This window comes from Nasonia vitripennis, chromosome 4 (genome assembly GCF_009193385.2).
Source record: "Nasonia vitripennis strain AsymCx chromosome 4, Nvit_psr_1.1, whole genome shotgun sequence".
Taxonomy (NCBI): Eukaryota; Metazoa; Arthropoda; class Insecta; order Hymenoptera; family Pteromalidae; genus Nasonia; species Nasonia vitripennis.
Window position 1 is genome coordinate 11,758,188 of NC_045760.1, and position 25,398 is coordinate 11,783,585.

The 25,398-nt window shown below is 44.6% G+C and overlaps 2 protein-coding genes across 9 annotated transcripts; both read left to right on the forward strand.

Moving 5' to 3' along the window:
- Window positions 1-1,405: 1,405 nt before the first annotated feature.
- LOC107981691 lies at window positions 1,406-12,939 on the forward strand. Of its 2 annotated transcripts, none has more exons than XM_031928966.1 (3): window positions 1,406-1,707; window positions 7,636-7,782; window positions 12,315-12,939. In XM_031928966.1, the coding sequence occupies exons 2-3, from the start codon at window positions 7,722-7,724 to the stop codon at window positions 12,452-12,454; spliced, it is 201 nt and encodes a 66-aa protein (XP_031784826.1). In that variant the 5' UTR covers window positions 1,406-1,707; window positions 7,636-7,721; the 3' UTR covers window positions 12,455-12,939. The 2 variants fall into 2 exon arrangements, with proteins under 2 accessions (XP_031784826.1, XP_031784827.1); XM_031928967.1 differs by lacking the exon at window positions 1,406-1,707 and adding an exon at window positions 2,327-4,433.
- Window positions 12,940-20,759: 7,820 nt separating this feature from the next.
- LOC100680355 lies at window positions 20,760-24,247 on the forward strand. Of its 7 annotated transcripts, none has more exons than XM_032599375.1 (6): window positions 21,201-21,423; window positions 21,547-21,699; window positions 21,774-21,839; window positions 21,902-21,997; window positions 22,076-22,295; window positions 22,365-24,247. In XM_032599375.1, the coding sequence occupies exons 2-6, from the start codon at window positions 21,556-21,558 to the stop codon at window positions 22,697-22,699; spliced, it is 861 nt and encodes a 286-aa protein (XP_032455266.1). In that variant the 5' UTR covers window positions 21,201-21,423; window positions 21,547-21,555; the 3' UTR covers window positions 22,700-24,247. The 7 variants fall into 7 exon arrangements, with proteins under 7 accessions (XP_032455265.1, XP_008208587.1, XP_032455266.1 ...); XM_003426895.5 differs by having other exon boundaries at window positions 21,201-21,388; XM_032599374.1 differs by having other exon boundaries at window positions 20,760-21,699.
- Window positions 24,248-25,398: the final 1,151 nt, after the last annotated feature.

Genomic DNA, 25,398 nt, shown 5'->3' on the forward strand with positions numbered 1-25,398 from the left:
AAACAGATTTAAATTTCGCCCGGAGAATACTACCATCAGCGCCAATTCAAAAACTGCTGCAATGCGAAATAAAAAGTTCTCTCGCCCGTTTGCGACCAATAAAATTCTCATTCGCAGGGTATAACGACGCTCGAAAGTTCGCCCGCGGAGTTGAAAAAGTCTACATCCTCCATATCTCGGAGGCGAATGAGCGGGTACAGCGAAAACAACGAGTCTGTACCCTATAAGTTTCCCGTGTATAAAGCAGCCCGTGCAGCAAACTTTTTTAAAGTGCAGAAACATGTGCATCGTCGGTGACCGTTACGTCGAACGCGAGATTATCATCCCGCGTGGAATCAGCGTATTAAACGAGAGAGCTTGCGCTAATTAATAGCCCGTATAATTCTCGCGGAATACGAGTTGGCGCGTGATTACTCGATTTGCGGTAATCGATTTATGTTTACCGAGCGGGATTATCAACGCGTTGATATATAGCCATCAGTAGCGGCGACGTGATCGAGATCCGCTCAGAAAACGAATCGTCGAAACTCCTTGGCGCCCCGACCGCGCAAGCGTCTCAAATATCATTGATTACGCCGAGCGCACATACACACACTCGCACAGTGAGTTTGTCCTGATGCACCGCAGATATGTCACGAAGAACCAACAGTGGATCGCGTGCCCGATCCTCCGACGCGCACGTACGTATACACCCACACGGCCGCAAAGCGTCGAGAATGCAGTAATATCCACAGCGTTTATCGGATCATGAGGTTATTCCGAGCTTGCGCGCTTTCCCGCAGTTATATGTACATAAATTGGCATCGAGAGATAACCCGGCATAGCGGCCGTTAACGGCGTTGATCGGCACAGTCTCGATTGCGTATACCTTTGCGCGAAACGGATAGTTCGACTCTCGCTCGTTAGTCAAGCTCGAATCCGAAGCGACGCCGGTTTAAAACTCGAGAGGACGAAAGTGTGTAAGAGGACGCGCGACAGAGAGAGAGAGAGGAACGCGTCTTTCGCGAGCCAGAAAGCGCCTACTAATAAAACCGCCCGACCGAATAAAGTGCTGCACGGCGTCCCATCTCACGAGTATATATAGGTATAGAGCCGCGAGGGGAAGACGATACCGCCGGGCGCAAAATTGTCCTCCTCTTTCGCGTCGCCCGCAAGTCAGCGAGGATTTACGAGTGCGGTGAATCTTATTATTTTTCTTTCGCGGGACCAGCGGATATGGCAAAGTCGCCTATGTTGTATACAGTTACGCCGGAATCCGTGCCCTTCTGTACACACACGCGCATACACCCCCTTATTCCAGCAGTCCTCTGTAGCTATAGTATAGGTGTAAGTTCGGCGCTCTCCGTGTCTGCGCGCGGCGCAGCCCGTGCGCGCCACCCTTATTAAAGGAGCAGCGAGGCGGCGGTATCAGTCGGCAGCTGGCCTCCGCGACGAAAGCTGCGCGCAGCCGGCAGCACAGAGCGACGAGTCGCGCGCTTGAATTCTCGGAGCTATCGCAAGCTCGCCTCGCTATCTCCAGTGCCGGGGTTGTATAATAAAGCCAATTGTGCGTCGGGGCAGACAGTGGTGCGGTCGAGTAGATAAGACCAGGCTCCGGTCGGACGAGCGAAGTTGCGAAGAGAGCTGACACACAAGATCCAAAAGAGGACGAAAGAGGGATCTCTCGCTGAGGGATATAAGCGATAGCCGCGTTCCTTCTTAAATGCGGTAATTGCAGTCCAGCATCCGATCCGACGGGTTTGATTGGCTCGCGGCGCGAGGTGGTGCCGGGCAGTCTGTCGCCGCTCAGCTGTCCGTCACCGCACCGCCGGCTCTCTCTCTCTCTCTCTCTCTCTCTCTCTTTCTCTCTCTCTCTCTCTCCGTATGCGCGAATTCATACAGGCGAACGAGTGCGGATATATCTGTAGCGCGTAGCCATGGAAAGCAAATGCTGGGAAATCCCGCGCGACGGAGCGCGAAGACGACAGCTAGCCACTCCCTTGTACGAGGGCGTACCAAGAGAGGAGAGAGAGAGAGATGTACGTGTCTCGCGGTACAAGTATACCGTGAGAGCTGCTGCGCTTTCGGGCTTTGACATAACTCGTCGGCGCGCCGCGGCCAACCTCAAAACTCGATTCTCTCGGCCCCTCGTCTCTCCTGCCTGTGTGCGAGTGCAGCAGTCTGAGCGTTGTGCCGCTGCGGCAGTACATTGCGCGCGACAGATTGGATTTTGTGCAGTGGGTGTGTAAGTGTATGGCCGTGAGAAAAGTACACACACATATATATATATATATATATATATATATACATTATACGATCTCTCTCTCTACCCTATATCCGGCCGACGATGGATGCGACGAATCCTTCCGGTTGGTATTTGTTCTCCGGGAAATCGTTCGCCGACGTCGGGAGGAAGTATTGCGCCGCCGCTTCTTTTCGATAGTCTTCGAAGTCTTTTGCAACCGTTCTGATAGATCCCGCAAAGTTTGCCGATGGCGTATTACGCTTTGGATTGTACGTTTTACTTCTACGCGTTTCGTAGCGGTGTAGCCTTTGTGTGTGGTTCTCGCTAAGGATCCGCGAGTGACTCTCTGAGAACGAAGTAGAGAACGTCGCGTTTGGTCAGACGAAGGCCTCGACTTTATTCTCTTTGAGCTTTGGGATTTTCTCTCCATACTCTTTGGTCGAATCGAATGTTTGAAGTTTATTCTTCATAAACAAAGGCACGGCGCTCTCTGCTCAGAGTTTTTTTTTAACAAATACAAACAAAAGAATCCACGATAAAACGCAAACGGGACCAGCAGAACGTGCGCAAACATTCGCTTCGATTTAGGCATCGCGGAATTTATATTTACGTATGGCAAGCAATCGATGTGTACGTGTATACGTGTTTACGCGGTCGTTCTCTCTCTCTCTCTCTCTCTCTCTCTCTCTCTTTCTCTCTCTCTCTCTCTCTCTCTCTCTCTCTCTCGCTGCCTTTCTCTCTTTCTGCTTACAATTCGATTTTATAGACAGCGGCTGTGGCATTCGCGACAATAGATATTGGTTCCAGAAAATTTTCCGTTGTATAAAACCACTCGCGCGATTCCACCTGTCGAGGCAATGCTGCCTCGCTCGCGGCTTTTCCGTCATAATGATTAAAGTTTCAAATGAAAAATAAAATTCCCCGCATGTACACATACTTCGGGTATACCCACGAATTAACTGCACTGTTTGCTATCGATTTTATCGTCCGACACGTCTTGCACCGCCGGCTATGCGGATATCAATAATCGATTTTAGATAATTCAACGCCGGTCTCAAAGCGCTCGACGATGAATCGACGCGCGCGCTCTGGTACAGCAGTAGCGCGAGGGACCAAGCGCCAAATGGTTTTCTCTACTTTTTTACGTCCCGCTCGGATCGAAAGGGCAATCATGGCCTGCGGTGGGGCACACGGATACTAATTACGGCAGAGCCTGCGCGCGAAAGAGAGAGAGAGAAGATAGCTTGTTATACACTACTGGTATGATAAAATTGCCGAGGCCGCGGGTTGTTAACGACACTTTTTCATCGAGTGCATATCCGGCGAGTTCGCATTCGCCGACAGCTTCGGAATTCACCTATGTAATACATGGGCCATCGTGATGAGAAATTGGGGAGGAAAAACGACGGACGTTCAGCGCCATATTTTTGTATTTTCCAGCTACGCTATACCTACGTAGATGAGCTTGCAATAGGGCGTCTCACAAGTTTCTCTCAGAAGCGCGCGCTTGGCTTGCCAAGTTGATAGATTAACGTTTATCGTACATTATATCCCCAAAGTTCGCTTGACCCATCGCCCGCCGGCGCGAGTGAGCGAGAGAGAGAGAGAGAGAGAGAGAGAGAGAGAGAGAGAGAGAGAGCTATATTAGGGAGTATAGCGCAGCGAGAGATAAATTTAATATCGAGTCAGCTCTATATTCTCGAGCAAAGTCCGGCTTCATTCGTTACGTCTGAAAAGCGGCGCGGCGGCGAATAAAGCGAAACACTCTCCTTAATAAAGGGAATAAAGAAAGAAAAATTCCTTTCATACTTCCGTAAATAGAGCTGCCGGCTCGCCGGATGACTTCAATAATGCACTCGAGAGAGCGCGCGAGCGCGAGCAAAAGAAAACGCAACATCGCACAATACAGCGCGCGCGGCCAAGGAGAAATATTTTCTTTGCTTATTTTTTTTGTCAGCTAAAGCGCGAGATGGTCATGCCCACACGCTGGGGGACGGCGAACGCGAGATTACCGCTAGTTTACGAGACTCTCGTGTTGACGCGCGACGACCGCCTCCTCTATAGTTATGTATGCATGTGTGCTGTAAAACGCCGCAAAGTTCGCCCCTCCGCGGGCCTGTATATATTTTCTTCGCTGCTATCGGCGAGAAGCAATCACCGAGGACGAGAACGAATGATCGTCGATACAGAAAGGAGGAACGCTATTTAGGTACAAAGGCGTAAATTTAATTACGCCGCTCGCTGAAAATTATCGCGTCGCGCGCATTAGCTCGAGCACCGTGTATAGGTTATAATGTACAATGCTTTTCTCGTCCCGTCTATATATAACGCGGAGAGTTTCGCGCCTTACTGCAGCGCGAGCGTTGTTCGGCTGTGCTGCGCGGCGCGCGACAGGTGCCACGCCTTTGTGCCCCTCAAGTGTGCGCATCCGCTTATGCATCAGCGCAAAGCTCGTTTCTCGCGACGATTCGAACGACCTCCGGCTATTGGGTTGGATTGATTAATATCATTATTTTTTCATCGCTCCTCCGAACAACGGTAATCAATCAGAATAGCGAATATTCGAATAAACAAACGGCAAGCTTTGGTTTACGACTCGTGTTATACATGTATACGCAGCGCGACGCGCGGCGTAAAACAAAGGAGAGCGATGTAGATTTTAATCAAAACCCGCATGGGGACCGGGGGTAATGTTTATTATTCGGTAGCAAATACTGCGCTGAAATACTCGTGAGTTTATTACTCGTATGAATCGAAATAATGCCCACGATTGGCGAAATAATTGATAGTTTGGATAACGGGTTAATTCTCTTGGCACGTATATTGTACGTGCGCTGCCGCGGATTCCTCGACGGGGCATACATTCTCCACAATGATTCGGAGAATTCGGCTGCAGTCGATCGTTCCATCGATCGATTACGAGCCATATACGCGGCGATTCTGAGAATATTCTCTCTGTGCGCAGCTAATTGAACGGGGTTTTCGGTTTTCGATATACGTGTTGGGAGGAAAATTTTAAAGCTTTACTTTTCGGGGAATTCCGCTGCTTTTTAATAAAAAAGTTACGTTCGGTCGCTGTTAATTATTCGCGTTTTCAGTTTTCAAATGTTTGTTTGATTTACGCTTGTTTGTTCAATTGGACATAAGAGCATCGTTAAAAAAAGCGATATTACAGCTGAAAGCATTCATTGATGGTTTTCGAAATTTATTAAACAACAGGCTTGATGTTTCATAACACGGGCATCATTTTTTTTATTTTTAATTGTCTTTCCATCGCAGGTATGCGAGTTACCTGAGTATTGAAAATTCGTGGTGTTAATGCAGCTAAAATGTTTAACTTCAAACCTTTGTGAGAAACATTTTCAAAAATTGGCTTATCCAGTGTTCCCAACTCTTGTTCCGTTTGGAAATTTGACGTCGAAACTGATGGAAAGCACTAGACTCGCGTTACATCAGCTCGTACTACTATCGACATGCATGATAATACCGTATATACGTTATACGTAATACAACTACGCTATTCTCTCTCGGCTGCAAAAATAATATAGTGTACGAGCTAGAGCAGCTTAGAGAGCCGTACGTTCGTGTGAAGATGGACATTACAATTTGTATACACATTTAATTTCTTCGTTATATGCGACTCGAGGGAACTTTTGGTTAACCGAGTATCGAGTTTGCTTTTCCTCTGCTCCGAGTTGTAGCGGTACGACTAAGTAGACGAAAATCCAATTCGTAAAGCAAAATTATATTTCGGTGGATTAAAATGAATTTCATCACTCGCATCGATAATTGCATCTGCGTTTTTTTTAATGATAACAGGAGATGACTGTCTATTTTAGTTTCTTTATAATATAAATTCGACATCGCGTCTCGTTTATCAAGCGAAGGACACAAACTCCGTTGATTAATTTTATCACGATCCTGCTGCGAAAACCGTAAATCAAATTTTGTTTGCAGCTGTTATTGGGATGTTATATGCTCGGAAAGTCGATGTCGTAAAAGTCTTTTTATAGCCGATTCTCAGCCTGCTCGACTGATTTTCATCAAAGCATTGATTTTTAAAAATACACGTCGTAAATATTCTTCTCGGCCGTATAACTAAGATTGAAGCGCGTTGCAGCAGCCTGGAGAGGTTCTCTCTAATATAACCATCGTAAATTTTAAATTGCTTACGCTGTGGATGATCCTTCGGTTAAAGAGGCTACTAGGCAGCAAGTTTTAATATTGATATTATAACTTACAGGGGACTGGCGTACTTTTTATACAGATATATGTATAGCAACAACGTTCCATTTCCTACTCGCAGGAAATTAGTTATCTTTCTGATTAAAAAAAGAAAAAAGATTATTAATCGAAGTTCTCATTACTGCAGCCTTTACTCGGCGGAGGAAATTTTTTTTGGAAACATGTTTTCCCCCACGAATCAGCTTATTATTAAGTGCATATATCTACATAAGAGCCAATACAGGTACTCGACAAAATCGATAAGTATTCGTTTCTCTTCCAGAATCGTGGAACACCGCATCGAGAAAAAAATCAATTTAATCCGATTCCGCCATCAATCGGCGGCGAAAAAAACGAAGATAGAAAATCCCGCGAGAATCCCGATAAACCGCAGTTTATAAGACCGCACGTAATTAGCCTAATCGGCCTATCGCGGCAATCGATCAGCAGGCAATCCCTCGATAATGCTCAAGTTACTCAAGAACGTCGTCGTCGTCGTCGTCGAGGTCGCCCGTGAGCTGCACTCGATCGCTTATAAATATGCATCGCACCGACATTGCGCGGCTCTGTATAAGTCGGTCGGCCTGTAAGTGCATGAAAAATTAATCGCCTTTTTTCCGTCGCCTGCGCGTCGGATATCATTTAAAAAGCTTCAGCAAGGCAATATCCCAATCTCGCCGTTGTATTATACAGCCAGCTATATATAGCTATATACGTCTATGAGCAGTGCAATATATAGGGTGAAAAGGTTACCCGAGAGCTGGAGGAGATGTATAGCTCTATATGGAAAAGCTTTTTGCGCGCCAGCGCCCCTCTCGCGTGTGTGCGCGAAACGTCGCCGTAAAGCATCTGCATATATAGCTCGGAACAATGGGACTGGTTTTTGCTCGCTCAAAGCACTCGCGCAGTCGAGCGTCGAGCTTTTTCAGAATCGTCGGCATTTCGGAAAACCGAGATTTCTATAGATATATGCGAGAACCGCGATTGCGGGAGTTTGGTCATCCGAGAGAGAGAGAGAGAGAGAGAGAGAGAGAGAGAGAGAGAGAGAGAGAGAGAGAGAGAGAGCTGTATTTTCGACGCGTGCGACTTTGCATAAAGTTATACTGCGCGATTAGAATAGAACGACGAGAGCTATAGGAAATGTGATGATAATAACCGAGAATTTTTGTTTTCTCTCCATTGCACAGGTGACACAGCGTGACGCCAAGCAGGACGACGACGACGAAGAGAAGAAGAAGGAGGAGTCGGAGGAGGAAGCCCTTAGAAGAGAACAATGCCAGTCGGCGGTCGCGTTGCCGGTAAAGGGGGTGGCGTTTACAGCTCCTCGCACAATGGTATTGAAAATATCGCCCCGTACTCTGCTTCGCTTTTACATAGCTCTCTCTCTCTCTCTCTCTCTCTCTCTCTCTCTCTCTATATATATATATATATATATATATATATATATATATATATATATATCTCTTTCTATAATAGCTCTGCAGCCGCAAATATTATATCCTGTACATCCCACACCATATATTATATTACACAACTTTCTCACTGTCGTTCGATGTCTGCTCTCTTATTATATACCCATTATACTCCCTGGCTCCTAGCTCTGCACAATTATACCCTTTCTCTATACCGCACATCTCTCTCTATATATATATATATATATATATATATATATATATATATATATATATATATATATATATATATAAATTTCGCAATATAACAGACAAATCATACAGACGCGCGCGCACGTGCGCGTGGCAGTAGCAGCAGCGATGTCGAGAAAAAATTATAGAGGGCTTATTGTTTTGACAGCCGCACATAAGCCGCCGACGTTTATTTCGTTTTTATGCGGGGCAGCTGCGTGTAAATGCCCGAACGTGGCTTTTTGCAGGCGGGCCGTATCATGCTTCGCCTGCACATCAGAGAACGCGATGAAAAAACGACGTCACACATGTATGGACGTTCGCGCGAGTATTCGCGGCTGATTCGATCGCCACGCGCGCCTGGGTGTGAGCCTAAATACCAGCTCTCGAGTCGCGAGTGCGCTGCTGGCATTTTCTCGATGTTAGCGCATTGGAAGCATGAATCTCGCGCTTGATTTTCGAATGTCGAACGAGATAGGTATTGTGATGTACCGCGCGAGAGCAATTCGGGCCTGAAAATTGACCGTTCACGCGTGCACATCGTTTGCTATGTAATGTCAACGTCTTTCAACGAGACTCGCGGCATCCGGTGCAAATATACGCGCGCGCGGATCGTCATTCGTACGCTGATGAGTGGGCTCTTTGTGCGGTTTATGTACCGCGGGGCATCATTATAATATGGGCTCGACCCATTTAATTTCGGTTACAAACTGCTCTCGTGGATTTTAATGTCGAGCAGTCGGGCGCGTCAATAATCGAATTAAAACGGATTAACACCGAGCGATGATATGCGATGGGCTGGCGGTGCATATATTTATGCTGTATGTGTATGCATATGCAACGCTAACAAAAGCGCATTTTCTACGACGTTAACCCACTCGTAGGCGTGTCTGTACACGTGCGAAAATTAAATAAAGACATTCGAGTTATGCGGCGCGAGGTTCAAGCGAGGCGTTGCATGCTAACGAGCGCAGTGTAAAGATATATAATGATACTGAATAAAAAGAATTCACTTAAAAAACGTATTTTTCCGAATCGACTTGATTTGGCGCGCCGCTGTTGGATTAAATTTTTTTCCGTCGATCCGGGAAAGAAGCTTACTCCAAAGCTCTCGCGCGCACTGCACGCGTGACGAAGTCCGGTTATTTGTGTAAAGTACTGCGCGCTGTGACGGCGCTAAGTAACGACGGAATTTCGCGCGGCGTCCGAAAACGACAGCTGTGACGAATTCGCTTTCTATCAATTAATCGTCACGTCCTCCCGTCCGAGTATACATATATGTATAGCTGCGTTTGTGCACGAGAGTACAAAAAATGAAACAACATAGCTTCGTCCGTAAAAACAAGTGGACTCGCGTTGATTAGCAATTCTCACCGGCGCTGAAAGAGCTGATTTATAAAACACCTGCAGCGATCGAGAGCGCGAGAAACCTGCTTCGGTATTGATGATACTATTTCGATTCGCTTTGCAATTAGCAATTCGGAGCTCGCGTGAATCGAATGTAATTTAAACGAGGTTGTTTCGTCGACGCGGTCGAATCGCGAAAAAACCTCTGCATAATTTTGTTTTTTTTTTTAACGAGATCTGCGGGATAAATAAAATGAATAATTTAAAACGAAAATGTGTAACCTAAACATTGCATCTCGTATGTATAATTATATGTTAGATCGTGCAATCGATGTTATAGTTCATACTATCTTTCTTACATATTGAGTGTCGCATTATATCTGTGTGTGCATTATTCTACAATCAGATCGTATAGATATAACTAAAACAAGTAAAGCATCAAGCATAGCAGCTCTAAGGAAAAGTGCGCGAGGAATTGGCAGAAAATCAATTTCGCCTGCCGCGAACCTTTAGGAATATAAACGGGATATATTAATCTTCGATCCGCGTATAGGGAAATTGATTAAAAGAGAGCTTTACAACTCTCGGAATTTCCTTTGTCCCTTTGCTTTGAACAACGCGCGCGTGCATCCGGAGAGTAAAGGGCGACGCGCGAAGAGAAAAATCTCCGAGAGGAAACGCTCGCCGGGTCGGATAAAGTCAGCCGAGTACACGACCTCGGAAGATGGGAAACGTCAATAATAGTCATCGCGAAGTACGAGGTGCCGCAATCACCTCGCAATCACACACACACACGCACACACGCACGCACACACACGCACGCACACACGCACAGCCCAGAGCAATGTGCTGCACCGGCCGCCTCAAACAGCTCTCGCTTCTTGTATACACACATCCTCCAACCCGCCACGTACATAATTGCGCATCATCATATCAGCAGCTTTCTGATGCCGAGCAAGGCTGCACTGGCGCAGGCCCCCGCTGCAATCCATGTAATTTATCGTGTCGCCTTTAAGGGCCGATCCTCGTCCATTAAATCGGACGGAGTTTAGCGAACGGTTAGAGGTCCTCGAGGCTACCAGCCCGCTGCTCGTTCATCCGAGCCGCGTACTGCGGCTGATACTTATATACCTGCGCTATCTGCTCTCTATCTCTCGCTGTGTGTGCTCGCGAGCCCCGAGCTTCCATCACGGCGGGTGCGCGCGACAAATCCCCCGTGTCGGCCGAGCCGACGGTGACCGCCACCTTGACTGCCCAGGCCAGGTTTCAGTACTTAACAGGTACAGAGGTATAACTTATTTATGTCATACGTCACTTTTTCTCACAGAATATAATACTGCAGCACACCCGCTTCTATATGTTTACATTCACACTGTAGAACTGTAGTACACGTGTATAATGTGATTCTCTTTATATTGTCATCGGAATAGATATTCCGTGTTTTAGATGTGCACGTTTTATTAGCTCGTCGATATAACGCGTACAGTGTGCTTTAGAGAGACGAGCTTGCATATATAGCGCCGTTCGATACGCAGAGCCGAAAAGAATAATGTTTATCGACGACGGCTGCAGCGCGATAGAAGAAGCCCGCATAATGCCGCTGCAAGCTCAAAGGTTTATTGAAGGCTCAAAGTTTTTGCTGCCTTTTTGCCGCAGCCGGTCGGGATCGAGAGGCGCGCAAAAGCTCGTCGAACGAAACGTGTGAATAGAATCGCCGCACGATCCTGCCTGTTTTCCTTTGACGCTTATATATTATTACGCATAGTGCATCGAACGGGGCTATACACAAGCTGCATCTCTGTTGCGAACAATTCAATTGAACTCGATCAACCCGTCGTATTATATAAGAACGGTGTATAACGCTCGCTTTTTTCAATCGCGCACGGATTATGAACGGAAACGCGCGACATGAATTCCGAATAGATGCGCCGACGCAATGATGATTTCTCGTAAAGTACGCGTATACACATACAAGCGCAGTTGACGGGGTCAGCGCGGTGAGCGCAACAGCCACTCGTACATGTAGAAAGGCGATTGCTTATTCAGTGATATCTGCGCTTGAGAGCGCGCGCGTTACACACACGCGTATACGTGTATGCGATGAACGTGCGAGAATCGGAATTCAGCCTGCAATATTGATAAGTATGTACGTGCGTTGCGGATGTGTCGGGAGCACACGATCGAGGGGAATTTTTTGCGCGCAAACGTGCCGATGAAATGCGGACGCTCCTGCAAATAAGAGAATTAATTGCTATATTCCGATTTTTCACAGCTTATTCGCCTGTACGCGACGTTTGCGATTTACGTTAGTTTTGAAAATGACAGTTGAAAATCAAAAGCAGTTGCGCACACGCCGTTGGAATGTGATTTTGGGGAAATTCTGACACTAACGGTTTTGTATAACGCCGATTCGAGGTTAACCGCGGTTTTCGACAACAATCAAGACACTCGCATTTTAAGCCTGTATAGACCAACAGCTGCTGCAAATAGTATATCGTTAAATAAAAAGGTAAAGCTCTACACGGCGCGGGCGATTCAATCTTCCAAAGACGCGGCGCGATATCCGATTCCGAAATAAGAGGATTTATATTTATTTATTTATTTTTATGCGCTCGTGAGACGCATCGAAAATGAAGTTTATCTTTTCGTAATTGAATCCGCGCCGGCGGAACTATCAGACAATGGACTCGCGGATCCGCGGCGCTCGATCTCGGCGAGGCCATCGCAGCTGAGCTTGCGCGCGGCGCGCGTATAATACACGAGCAGAAAACGCCCCGAGAGTTTTTCTGTCCGTAGTCGACGCGTAGATAGGTAAATATATCGGCGTGCAGTTGTCCCAAGAGAGCCGACTGCAGCGAACTCTCTGCTTCCCACAGGTCGTTCCCAGAGCGGGGTGAACGAGACGATAATCTGGACGAGCGTGGGGATGGGCATCACCATTACCCTCCTCATAACCATCGCGCTCTGCTACATCGCTAGGGAGAAGTGCAAGAAGCGCCACGAGCCCTACAGATGACGAATGTATCCACCCCCGTCGTGGACGCTCCGCTACAATCCGCCGACGGGGATAGTCGTCAGTCCGACTCTCTCGTCCTCGGGCAGGCCCCGGGCGTACTACCTCACCATTTGAGCCCGGCTGACGAATAGCTGCTGCTGCTGAAGAAGAGCGCGGGATATATTCTGCACTTCTGTTTTGCCGGTTTGTTGCTGAGAAGCAACTACTGCTGCTCCGCGTGTAAATATCTTGCGATAATTCAGCCTCTTAAAACGCTGCACCTTTCGTTTGCGCAACGCTCTCTCATAAAGCTTGAAGAGCCGCTTTGACACTTCAACTCGCGACGTTCATTCGAAAGCTCCTTTTCAAAGGCGCGACCGCGGTACGAGAATGTGAAGCCGTGACTGCTGTTGAAAGTTCAAAGTCAGCTGTTGCTAGGTATATATACGACGTTATATCCACAGCCGTCAGGAACACACGTCTCTCGCTCTCTCGTGCGGCGGCGGCGGCGGCGGCGGGAAAAAGCCAAAGGGTATAAAAGCTCGGTGGCGCGCGAGTGATGGACGACGACGCGACAAAGACAGGGCAGCGCGCGCTCCCGGTAAAAAGTGCAGCAGCCGCGCGAGAGACGAAGCATACACACAAGCGCAGTAAGCTCTATGTATAAATAGATAGAGCGTAAAAAGAGCATACCGTGTGGCGGCGGTGAAAAGCCGCTGAAAGTGGCTGCGCAGCTTTGAGAGACTCTATACGCTGGCGAAAATTCTCGGGAGATATACACCGCAGCGCCGTGCCGAGTTCCTGCAGGCATATTATACATAGACAGCCGCTAGACCTGCGAGTATGTACACATAGCGTCTTGTATGCATAGCGCGCGCCTCTGTGCGCGTCTATACCGCGAGGCGACTCTCGAGAGTAGGTTACAATTTGGAATGTATAATTCATGCGCGAGACTCGGGGGCACGTCGTCCGGGCTTGAAAAATTCCTTCGCCCCTCGTCGGCAGCTTCCCACTATGGCACTATATATATATATATATATATATATATATATATATATATATATATATATATATATATATATATATATATATGTCTTCGCACATGCGCGCGCGGCTACCGCGAGGAGTTCAAAGACCGTCGCGCGAGGACGAGGAGGAGTAATGCGGTCGAAGGGGTTATTACGAGGAGGAAAACAAGAGAAAAGCTCGCCGCGAGAGCTTTCCGCGCTTGATTATTTCGGCGTCGCCGCCGCGGGAGGAGAAGAGAGAACGCCGAGGTATAAGCGTTTCCTGCGCGTCTCGTCTCCAATCGCGGGGCAGAAGCATCCATTAAAGTTATAGGTCAAACCGCGCGCCGAGAGTTCAGTTTTTTTTTCGCCTTCCATTAGGCTGCTCGGCGACGCGGGAAATTGCTCGATTCCGGGAGAGCTTATTTGTTTGCCGGCCGCGATTTTCATGCGATTCTCGCGCGTGTGTAAGAGCTTGTCCGTCATTTTTATAATTCCTGATGTATCCGCGCGGTACCTTGTGTATTACGTATACGTGTATGGCTCAACGCGATAACGTGCGCAGAGTTTGTTCGAGATGATTATGTAACAATGTGGTATAATATAGTAAGTATTATCGAGGCGACGATTCGTTTGCGACGAGCGGGCGTCAATTCTAACAATGTGTCTCGTGTACAATTGGCTGAGCCTATAAACACCGATGTATGGCGTTACGATGATTTTTCCATCCTTGATGTAAATACGTATATAATACATCAACATAATACTCTGTCACACGCTGCATGCTGTATCTTCCAGTTAAATAAACAAACCAATAAATGAGTGAATATAAAACGATAACGTTTAAACGCACTTATACATAAGTAAAACGCGATATCGATAAAATAATCATTAACTCAATGATAACAATAATACATACATACGCATGTACACTCCATGTTATAAGCGCAGTCGTCGCTTTGTAAATATTTAAAAGTCATCGCTTTGAAGTTTGTAAGCGTGAGCCTTTTGGAGAGGCTCGGCAAATATATTTTACGAGTTTTTAACGCGCTGTTGAATGTTGTATACTTTTAAGTCTATAATTATATATTATATACGTATGGGAATTGCGAAGCGTTTATCGTGATAAAAATTGAATGTTATATGTGTTAAACAATGCAAGCTCTATGCAGAGATTGAAGTGTGTAAAATGTATATCGCGACAAAGGATGCAGCAACATCGTACGATATAATACCGTTAGCGTATTAAAGAGGTCGCAAAAAAAAAATTGAAGCGATTTTACCCGATAATGGCAGGCAGAATGTGCGTCGTTAATATGCTTCCCCCGGCAGGTGCATTAAATAATATATTACACGCGCGTATGACGGAATGGAGTTACGATCGATTTCGGATAAAAAAAGGCCGACCGATACCCCAGCGAGAGCCTCTAATTGCTCGCACCTTGTCTTGCATAACGTATGCGTATATGTGTACCGGCGTCGCGCGAAGGGCTTGATTAATGGGCGAATTATTCAAAAGCTCCAAACTTCGCTCCAAGTATACTTCCTCCGCGCCAAGACCGGCACACTCTGGCTTCCGCTTCTTTTTCCCGACGAGCCGCGGCCTTTATGCAATATTCACGCTAAGGAGCGTGCCGGATAAATCTGTCTACGGAGTTTGTTATTGGACTTGCGAGTTAGCGCATGCGGAGCCGGGAGAGTATAAAAGGACCTCGAGATTTACTACTCTTCGCTGGGCTGTATAACAGGAGCTTGCGCGCGTTAATGGGGCATACTTCTTAATTGCGGCGGCGGCGGCGGCGGCGGCGGCGGCGGGCCTCCGTTATGTGTGTGCGTCGAGCTTTTATACGCAGCTTTTACGATGACTCGCGATTGAGGCGTATGTTATCACAATTCTAGTCACGGTGATGTAACGGCACATTTTACAATGACTCGGCGGAATCTCATATCTGCGTCAATATAGAGGAATATAGAATGCGTGTCGCGGAAAAACATCGGATCGGCCGTTTCCCTAGCGATGATCCCATTCCTGTTCGCGTGTGTAACGCCCCCCTCGACGACGACAACGGCGACGACACTGGAGATGCGTGTAATTGTTGATCTTCTTAGAAGTTTCGACGACACCGATTATTCATCGGCTGTATCGGCTTTTTATCTTCGATTGAGAGGGAGAGAACAAGCAAAGTTTCCACAGTTGTGTACACACACACGCTTAATTCAGCCTCGGGTCAGCCGCTGCCGACAAGCTGATGAATTTATTCGCTCGTACTCTCGCGCGTTGTTTTTAGTTTCAAAGGCGGATTTCGGTGTTTCGGAGCCACGCGACGAGGGACCACCCCCCGCTAAATTGAAATCGCCTTTTGAATAACTTTTACATCGCGGCTCTCTCGTCGACGCGACAAAGCGCATTTGCTATGGGCCAAATTGAAAGAGTCTTGTTATAGATGAAACACCGCGTGCGCGTAGAGTGCCAAATCCTGTATCGCATTATTCTATAGGCCTACTATTATGAAAAGGCGTAAGCGCGTGCTCGCTTTATCCTGTTTGCCCGCAGTGCTATAATTGCTTTCGTAACCTTCTTTCGTCGACCCCAAAGGCACATTGACTTATTACACGCGCAGATACGTCACAGATAGCACGCCGCGCGGATACGAGTAGCAGAATAATTCGTATAGCGAACGATAAGGCTTATCGAGCTGATGTAGAGAGTCTATAGGCGCAGCGCACATAGTTTCGATACCTTTTGCCGATCCCTATAAATCGCGCCTCGAAAGAACTGCGAGACGCGCGCATGCAGCGTGATACGTCAAAACTGCGCGCGGACCTGATTTATCGCGCGAGCTTCGACATACACACTGGAATGTCGGGTATGCCTTGCATACGCGCTGGCGGATTGAGTTGTGCGTCGGCGTGCGGAGGAGTTCGAAAACTATTCGATGACAAAAACAGCGCTTCATCGGGCAGTCCGAGCCAAGTGCCCTTATGAAATTGCCGTTGCATATACCCCCCGGCCACCACACCAAGTCCGGTACGATTTAAAAATAGCCGCCGCGCGAAATTGTCGGAATATCGCATCTTTCGCTGCTGGCATCGGTTATATATAGAGCGAAGAGCTTTCGATAATAGGCAATACGCTGTCTCGTAAAAGCTCATGAGATAAAGCCTTTTTACTGCCCGGTGGCCCTTCCAGGCGCGCCGCGTAAATTTTAATTTCCGATTCAAATGAGGCCGAAGCGGCTGCTTTCAATTTCCCCGCGCATTCGAGGCGTCGAATTTCGAAACTTTCGCCGTAACTGTGTAGCTCTATATATGTATATATGTATTCGAGCTGCGCTTCAGAGGCAGCGGGCCAGTCGCGCGCGTTAATCATCGGGGAAAGAGGAAGCAGCGTGTAATGAAAAGCCGAGCCGAGGACGAGTCGACGGGCGGATCTGAAAGAGATAGAGCGAGCGAGAGCGCATTTCGCACACACGTGGAGGCCGAGAGGAAGTCCTATTCCCGAACGAGACTGCGGACGAGCTCGTCCGTGAAAATCGTGCGGTGAGCTTTCTGAATTATACAGGCGGGAGAGAGTCGATTCGAGCGCCGCCGGGGGAAGGAAGATTGAAAGAGAACGATCGGGGCAGACGCGCGACGCGACAAAGGGCACTTTATCGGCCCGGCTGTTTAGGCATCGGGGAAAAGGGACGAGTGTTATTTAGTCGTTTACGGATAAGCTCGCATGCTGTACCGCGTGTATAGTATGTGGTGGAGTAAGCTGGGACGCTGAACGAAAATCGCATAGCCGATGAATTTCGGTATTAACGAATTTATCGTGATTCGACATACGTGTACGCAGCTCTCTGTCTCATACGTATAGCCGTGCTGGGCATAATTTTTACTATACGGATTTCGATGAGTGCGTTATGTGTGTACGTGTGTGTACCGAGAGGATATTATGTACGAGACGACGTTACATGAATAACCGATATATTCTAAAAATTCGTGCCGACGTAGTGATTTAAAGTTTTTATTTTTATGAATCGTGAAACCTATTGTATTATCGACTAGCGCATCAACAGTATTAGATAACGGAGAGAGTATGTGAAAAGAAAGACAAACAGACGTCGAGTATTGCGCGTTATTATGGGACGACGGCGAAAAGGATCTTGCAAAAAATATACAGACTGCCTATTATAAAAAAATAAAAATGTGAGAGAACGTTGGCGCGTAGCCATTTTTCCTGCAGCGACGTTAATCGCTCTGATGAGAAATTGGATACTTCAATAAAACATTATCCGACTATCTTATGTTTTCGTACAGTATAGTTAGACTTTTTTTGAAATATCCAATACAGGCCGCGAGGAAAATGCGAACAAGAGGACGAGACTTTTCTGTGATGCATATACGAGAAATTGATATGTATATTCGATTGTTCGACTTGATTTTTGCTACTTTTACACGCTTTAGTGAGTACGTACGTTGATTTATAAACGAAATTGTACATACACGTCCTCTCTATATTGATATAATGTAGAAGGAAGTTAAACGCTATGTCTCTCTACTGATCAAAAAGTCCTTATCGGTTTCTGTAGATTTTTTAAAACTAAAAATATATACATAATAACGAATAAACGTGAATAACAACCTTAAATGTTGAATATTTCAATGCTCCATGCGCATGATAAAGATTATTAAAAAATAAAAACAGCAACTAAAATAATAATATGAATATAAGAAACCAAAGATAATGAAATAAAGATAAATGTATTTGATTGTTAAACTAGATGATGCTAAGAGATGACGATGGTGTAATTAAATTTAAATAAATTAAATAAACACACTTATTGACCAACACGTGAGATGAGCGAAAAGCGTCTGTTTCATTATATCCGCAACTTAACAATATGGTTGGTGAACAAAGTAGAAGCATTATAAATAGGAACATTTCTCATGATAACGATCTATCAAAAAACCGCAGACATATACCCGCAACGAAATATCCCATTTATTCTGCCTCTTCTTTCATATCCTGTGAGTCCCATATAGAAATACTTATGAAGTAATAAAATGATTCACCATAGGTATATCTACGACATTTTCAGTATTCCTATAGTGTTAAACCTTTGTATCTGAATTTGTAAGCTCTACATACTATATATGATTTTTTCAATGGAAAAATAAAAAAAAATATGAAAAAACTATCGACGAGAGACGTTTACCGATGAATCACCTTTCACACCTTTTCCAGCTCCCATTAGTGCTATATTCATTTACACGTTTATTCGTTCCATTGCAGGGCTTATTTAATAAATCAAAGTGACTTGCAGACCTTTCCATTTGTTCCCTTTTGTTTCGAGAAGAAAAGTTGCGTTACCTAATAAAAAAACCACGCACGGCCAGAAACTTGGAAGCATCCTGAACGTGAAGTCTCCTCCGCGCCGAGTCGTGCACCCTGGAAACAATATATCTGGAGAATTTTTTTCTAAATAAACTACAAGCTGAAGTTCAGGTAACTCGGAGAGTAAGAGATAGTGGCACCTTATTTCGTGGTACGAAATTGTCCAACTTATAAATTCTTTTCTTTTTCATTCGAACAATATATGTATGCATATTTATGATTTTATCGTAAAGAAGCGGCTAGAATTTTTTACAATTTTTTACAAACCGCCGTAATCCGATAAAACAAGAGCTTTTATTCAAAGCTTATAATGTGGTAACCAGCAGCGCAATGCTTCCATTAATTTCCAAACTCCCCGCGCGAGGAAGTAAAGTACAGGGTGCAGAAACCATAAAGCCACGCCAAAGCAGAAAGCGTTTAAGCCTGTGAGTCTGTGCTTTTGATCTGTTTACCTATAACACTTCCGCAGGAGAGGTGCATCAAAGCTTAATCATCAATATTTCGGAATGTTATAGCGTTAATATGCTATAATAATGTTAAAATTAGACATGCGATCACGACGTCAAAAAGAGTTATCACAACGAAGTAGCGTTCGAAATTCCCGAGAGGGTCGTGAGAAATTGTCGCTACTTGGCGTGTGCGAGCGTAGCTGGATCGATTTCAATCCGGCAAGCGCTTCTCCCCGAGGACGCTTGAAGTACGTTATAGATGCGCGCGCGCGCGTGTGTGTGTGTGTGTGTGTGTGTGTGTGAATGCTCCGTGTGTGGTGTGTGTAGAAACCGATTATCCCCCATCGCAAACGTGTAACCCACTTAAGTCCTGAAACTCGAATTATCGAACGTTCCCAATTTCATTTTCTGACTTTTGCAATTGAGTAGCATGGTTTTTTCTCAAATTATGGTTTAAAATCATATGCATGTGCTGCGAGCAATGTACGTAATCGCGAACTTTTTGAAGCGTTATAATTTGCAAAGGTAAAATTTCACGTCCGAGTTGTAGCGGCAAAGTTTTATTAAAACAAGCTCTGAAAAGCCGAGGAGACAAAGTTTAGCTTATCCGCGCAACGCCGGAGCTTGATTTCTGTATACATCATCACTCGTCCAAATGAATTACAAGTACAAGCTTTACATAAACGCATTATAACGTCGCGTATGCTTCATTCAGAAAAGCGTGCAGTTTCTTTCAAATCATCGCGAAAGCCTCGTCCTCTTAAATGCGGACTCGATTATGAAGTAGTTTTATATATATCCGAAGTTATTAAATCTCTACTCGCAGTAGTCTGGCACTGCACCGACATATGTTTTATTCTTTTTAATTCTTTCCGCCGTGTCCGGAAAGTAAATTAAAACGCTTCCAATTTACATCTCTTTGCCTATTTTTCCATATGAAAAATAAACCCGTTTCATTCGGAGACTAGGTGAAAAAGCGATGCCTCGCTCTCGAAGCTCCAGTGCGTTGAATTTCGCATATAGCCCTTATACCCTCCACCCGCGCCGCGTCGCTTTAACTATTTATCGAAAAAATAATCTCAATCCTCCGTATACGAGCTACAAACTCACTATAATTATATACAGGTCAAAGGAATTCGAATCGCGACACCCACTGCAGACTCTCTTCGGCGAACTGCGCTGCTGTCAAGCGAAGCTCGCTATTGAAAACTTTACACCGCGCAGAAACCCTCTCGGCAAAAGTCGAAACGAAATGTCAAGGCGACAGGAGCCAGGTCTGCGCTGCTCTGTATCCTCCTATATGTCCCGTAGGAGAGACGTCGCGCCCGCATTCCGAAATCGCTCAAACATTTCGGCTGCTGTATATAACTCGGTGCACGCGCGGAGTTTGTAGGTATTCGTCCCGCGCGACGATGTGCTTTGTGCGTATCTCCGCCCGTGTTGTATAGCTGATGTGCATATAGGTACGGAAGGACGTGAGCTCCTGGAATCTGCAGGTTACACACACGTCTTGCGCCGATCGACGCGCTCTATTGCAATAATGGCTAGATATAACGGGGTAAATTTGCCAGCGCGCTTTGTATACGTACAAGTGTTTAGCTCGAGTGTTTTGCTTGTTCCGCTCTGGCTCTCTGATGCCGCTACTTCCTCTATAAGCAGTCGGCCGAATAATTAGAGCTTGCCGGATAATCTCGTGCATCGCAGTAGTGGTATGTATTACGATTTCGATGTTTCGTGTTCATTCGAAATGTGTAGGCAATCTTTATTTTATAATGAGAATGCGCAGATGAGCAATGTAATTTCTGATTATCGGATTATTACTGTATTTAAATTTCGCGCGCTACTTTCAAAAGGTATCAAATATATAAACTTGGCAACGTCTCAAAAGAAAAAATGTCTGCACAGCCGGCATCGCTGTCAGCTTTCAGCTTTCTTTCGGCTTCTTGCGCGAGTTGGCTGTTGATGGATAGCGCTCTCGTCGTCGCCGTTTGTTTGTTTTCATCAGTACTGATCAGTACTTGCTCTCTGGCCTATGATGCTGTGACGCGACCGTTTAACTCATCGCGATATAAGACTAATTAAATTCGAGTAATTTTACCTACCGTTAAATCTGTCGAAAGTACATATAGATACAATTATTATAACTTGAAGTATGTACGTTGAAACTAACCTTCAAGCACATCAAAAGACCTGTTGATCGTTACTGCTGTATCGTTATTGCCAACGTACCCCTTTATCAGCTTTGTCAACAATAACACTTCATTTGTAATGCTTCAGAAATAGACGATGGATATACACCAGTACATCGAATCGCAAACCCGCAATAACGAAGACCAAAAATTTAAAAGTAAGCCGAAATTCAAAAAAGTTAAAAAGGATAAAAAGCCCAAAAAGTCTCCTCAGGAAAAGGGAGAGAGACCCGTAATGTTGGTTAGTAAATACATACTGTTTCCTTCATCTCTTTATTCTTTAATGGATTGTATATTACATAAATATTTGTTCAGGACATAAGCAATACAGAGTCAGTTAGCGATGAACAAAATTCAAAACCAAGGAGATCCAAAAAAAAGGTGACTTGATTGAGTTATTGAATTGTAAAGTCATATCATACTAATATCATCTTATTTTTCAGTCAACCCCACAACAGCCAATTGCAAGTCAAGACAGTATTGAAACGACTACTCCCGTCAGACAACAGTTTTGCGAAATAATACCGAGTGTAAGAGAGGTATAAAATCCCATCTTTTGATCAAATGTCAATTGTTTCAATGAGAAATATGATTTTAAAACTTTTATCATTCTTTAGGTAAGCGGAGGTTATAATACCCAAAGCAATGAGGTCATTGAGAAGCGACACAGAGCAAATCAAAAGCAATTACGAATGTCCGAAGAGAGTGGTAATGTAAGAAATGCACCTTCACTGGATGCTACAGGGACCACATTCTCTTCAGAGACAACCGACTCTTATAAAACAGCTCTGCAAGATTCCTTGAATACAAGACCTCTTGATCAACGACAAAATACAAGTACGGGTATAAAAGACAATCTTTTAGAAAGATACAAGAAAAATGCTTTAATCAAAGGTCTATTAAAAGATGCTGCTAATAACTACCCTGACAAAGATGAATCATCCACGGAGTGTTCATCAGATTTCATGGACGCTTCTGCATCCATGAACGATATACAAATAGAAATGGGACGTTTGAATATCAAATCAGATAAGGACAACATGTCTGACGAACTAATAGTTAGACTACTTCAAAGTAAAGAAGATGAAGATGTGTACGAACATCCCTTAAGACATGTTCGTAACGATCCTGAGTGGAGAAGACGCCGGTTACAACGTCAAGGTATAGAAGTAACTCAAACTCCAAAAGATTATTTCATGAATCTCGATGATGACAATTTTGTTTTTGACACGAAAAAATAACGAGCGGTTTGTTTAAATATGATTAGGATACTTCAATTTAAGTACAATGATTTTTTCAATTCATGATTTGAATTTTGTTATTTCAAAAGTTACTCGCAATTACACCTTTTTTGAATTTTTTGTACTTAATTAGGCATTATTTTATAATTAGATTTTTCAATTTTCAAATTTTATTTAGTTCTGCTTAGTAACTAAAAGAATTTACTTGTTTTTATTATTATTATTATTATTTTTTTAATAGAAACACTAGCTATGATTTTTATCGCATCAATGAACTTTATTATCATCAAATTACAGGAAATAATTTTGCTGTATTACGCAATTAATCAATAAATTGTTAGGTTGGCTCGATCTCTAATATTGTAGGAGCGCGTAGGTAGAATTTCATAGTCAATTATGACTTGAATTCAAAATACTTTGTGGAGAACAGTGAAAACTTATGAGGTTCTTTAATGCGCAGATTTTTATAGTTCCTGATAAAAAGTACAAACTGCTACGTAGGTACTTTAACAGATTGACAGATTAGACTAAACTTTTATGGCTTATTAAGTATTGAAATCGGGTAGGTAAATGATACTGTGGTAAAACGTTACCTTTGCTCGATCGACTTTTGTTAGAGCTGTTAGTTGATTTTCTATGATCGTAAACAAAGATTTTATTATTAATTTGACGCTACCGTGCTCCCTTATAAACGTTTGAGGAAAACCCTTCGAAAACGTAGTAGCTAACCGTGTTTTACGAATTTTTTAGAAATACTCGGGTGAAAATCTTCAAATTATTCATGATTTTTCGTAACTGGAAGCATTCAACAGCGATACGATAAAATCACGCAAATTACGCGTAGTTATCAATAATCTCCGTTTCCTTTGGAACGTAATTTTGGCCACCTGTGTTAATAGAGTCGTGCGAAATTTAATTCGAATCATTAAATTAGTCGCGTTGGGACAGCTGTAGAGATAAGGCCGAGCTTAAATTTAGCAAATCTATATCGGAAAGTAACGTACCTGCTGCCCGTCATCCGAAGGATTTATTTATATATTCGAGCAAAGATCATCTACATGTGTGCTGATGTAAAACATTCACTCAGCATTGATGATTTATGGGTATTTCACAAAGGATATCCTTTTCCTGTACCTACATATCTGCAGTACCAGTATTGAATAAGTGAATTTCGTTAGGCGTACGTAGATTGTAAAGGGCTGCACGGTGGCGTTCGTGGCAAGTATCGGGATCTGACTAATAAACATTTGTAACTAAGAAAAGTTTTTTTTTTCGTTTAAAATTGGTTGGCAATGTTGTCGTTTCCGTTACTCTACACAACTTTCTTTCGCAAGAGCTAAGGCAAACTGTGATACAGACTTTAACGAACAATGTACAGAGAATTTTCCAGAGACGTAATATATTTATATCAATGTTGCTCATTATTATTGTTTACACATTTAACGCTATATCGATGCAATAGTTACAAGTCTACAAAAAAAAATATATATATATATATATATATTGTACACACATTGATAATAAATTTCGCACTTTTTGAAGCATAAATTTTTCTTCGTTATTTCCCGCACATCGGCAGGTGATCCATAAGAACTAACAAAACTAACGAATTCCACGACTATGCTTTAGCGGTGTCGCAAAATCGCATGCATTCAAATTATCAATATGCGAATCGTCCATAGAGACTCTCGAAGGTCTCGCCAAGATTCGGAAAATCTACATAGTATATTCTAGTTTCGATCGATCATCGAAATCAAAATAAATCCTATTATATACGGTACTTAAACACTGTTCGTGTGTATATAGATACGAGAGGAATCATGCGAAACCCAATACCTCAAGATGAACAAAATAAACAATGGTCGTCGCAAAGCGACCGTTGGACAATGTCGCGCGCTCGCACGTGTTGTTATTCCGGCTCGATTGAATTGTCTGCGGATATAGATATAGGCGGCATCTCCGTCGTTCGTGGAAAGAGGCTCGGCACTTCCGTGCGCGCTCGATCCATTGTTTTTTCGTGTCTTCTCGTTCCACACAGGCATGAGTATTCTCGCGTGCACGTAACCGCGACGACAAAATCGCGCGCGTGGGCGCATCTCCGCGATCCGCATCAGAATCGGCCGTGTGCGCGGTTACGCTGCATCGCAGTCGCGTTTGCATAAGCTGCGTGCGCAGCTTGTTTTCCGATAGGAAAAATCGGCAAGGCGCGCTGATACATTATAATTGGCCCGACCATATATATCGAGAGTGCCGCCTGCCGCGCGCGTGTGTCGATAGCTGATTATACGTGCGTGTATGTATATGCCATGCATCGCTGTACCGTCGGCTAAAGAGAGAGGGGGGGGGGGGAGATTTATTATTCGCCGTTTCCGCGAATAATCGCGCCAATAATTGCGATCGTCGTAAACGCCTTCGATGCATGCAATTTTGGCGCGTATTTGGCAGAATCCAGAGGCTCACTTGAATATTGAAATAGTTAATTGCGCTGCGCTGGTTTTCAAACGTACAACAAAAAAAAAACACAGAGCACGCGTAGTTTGTACCCCCCGACACTTGTGTATGATGAGCGTGGCGAAAAACATGTTTACCCCGAAAAACGTTCTAGAAAATATTCACGCGTGTGATATCCGGTGGCAATGTTCCCCAGAGCGTAAATATCGCTCTCGCTATTTGGAAGAAAAAAAATGAATATAATGAAA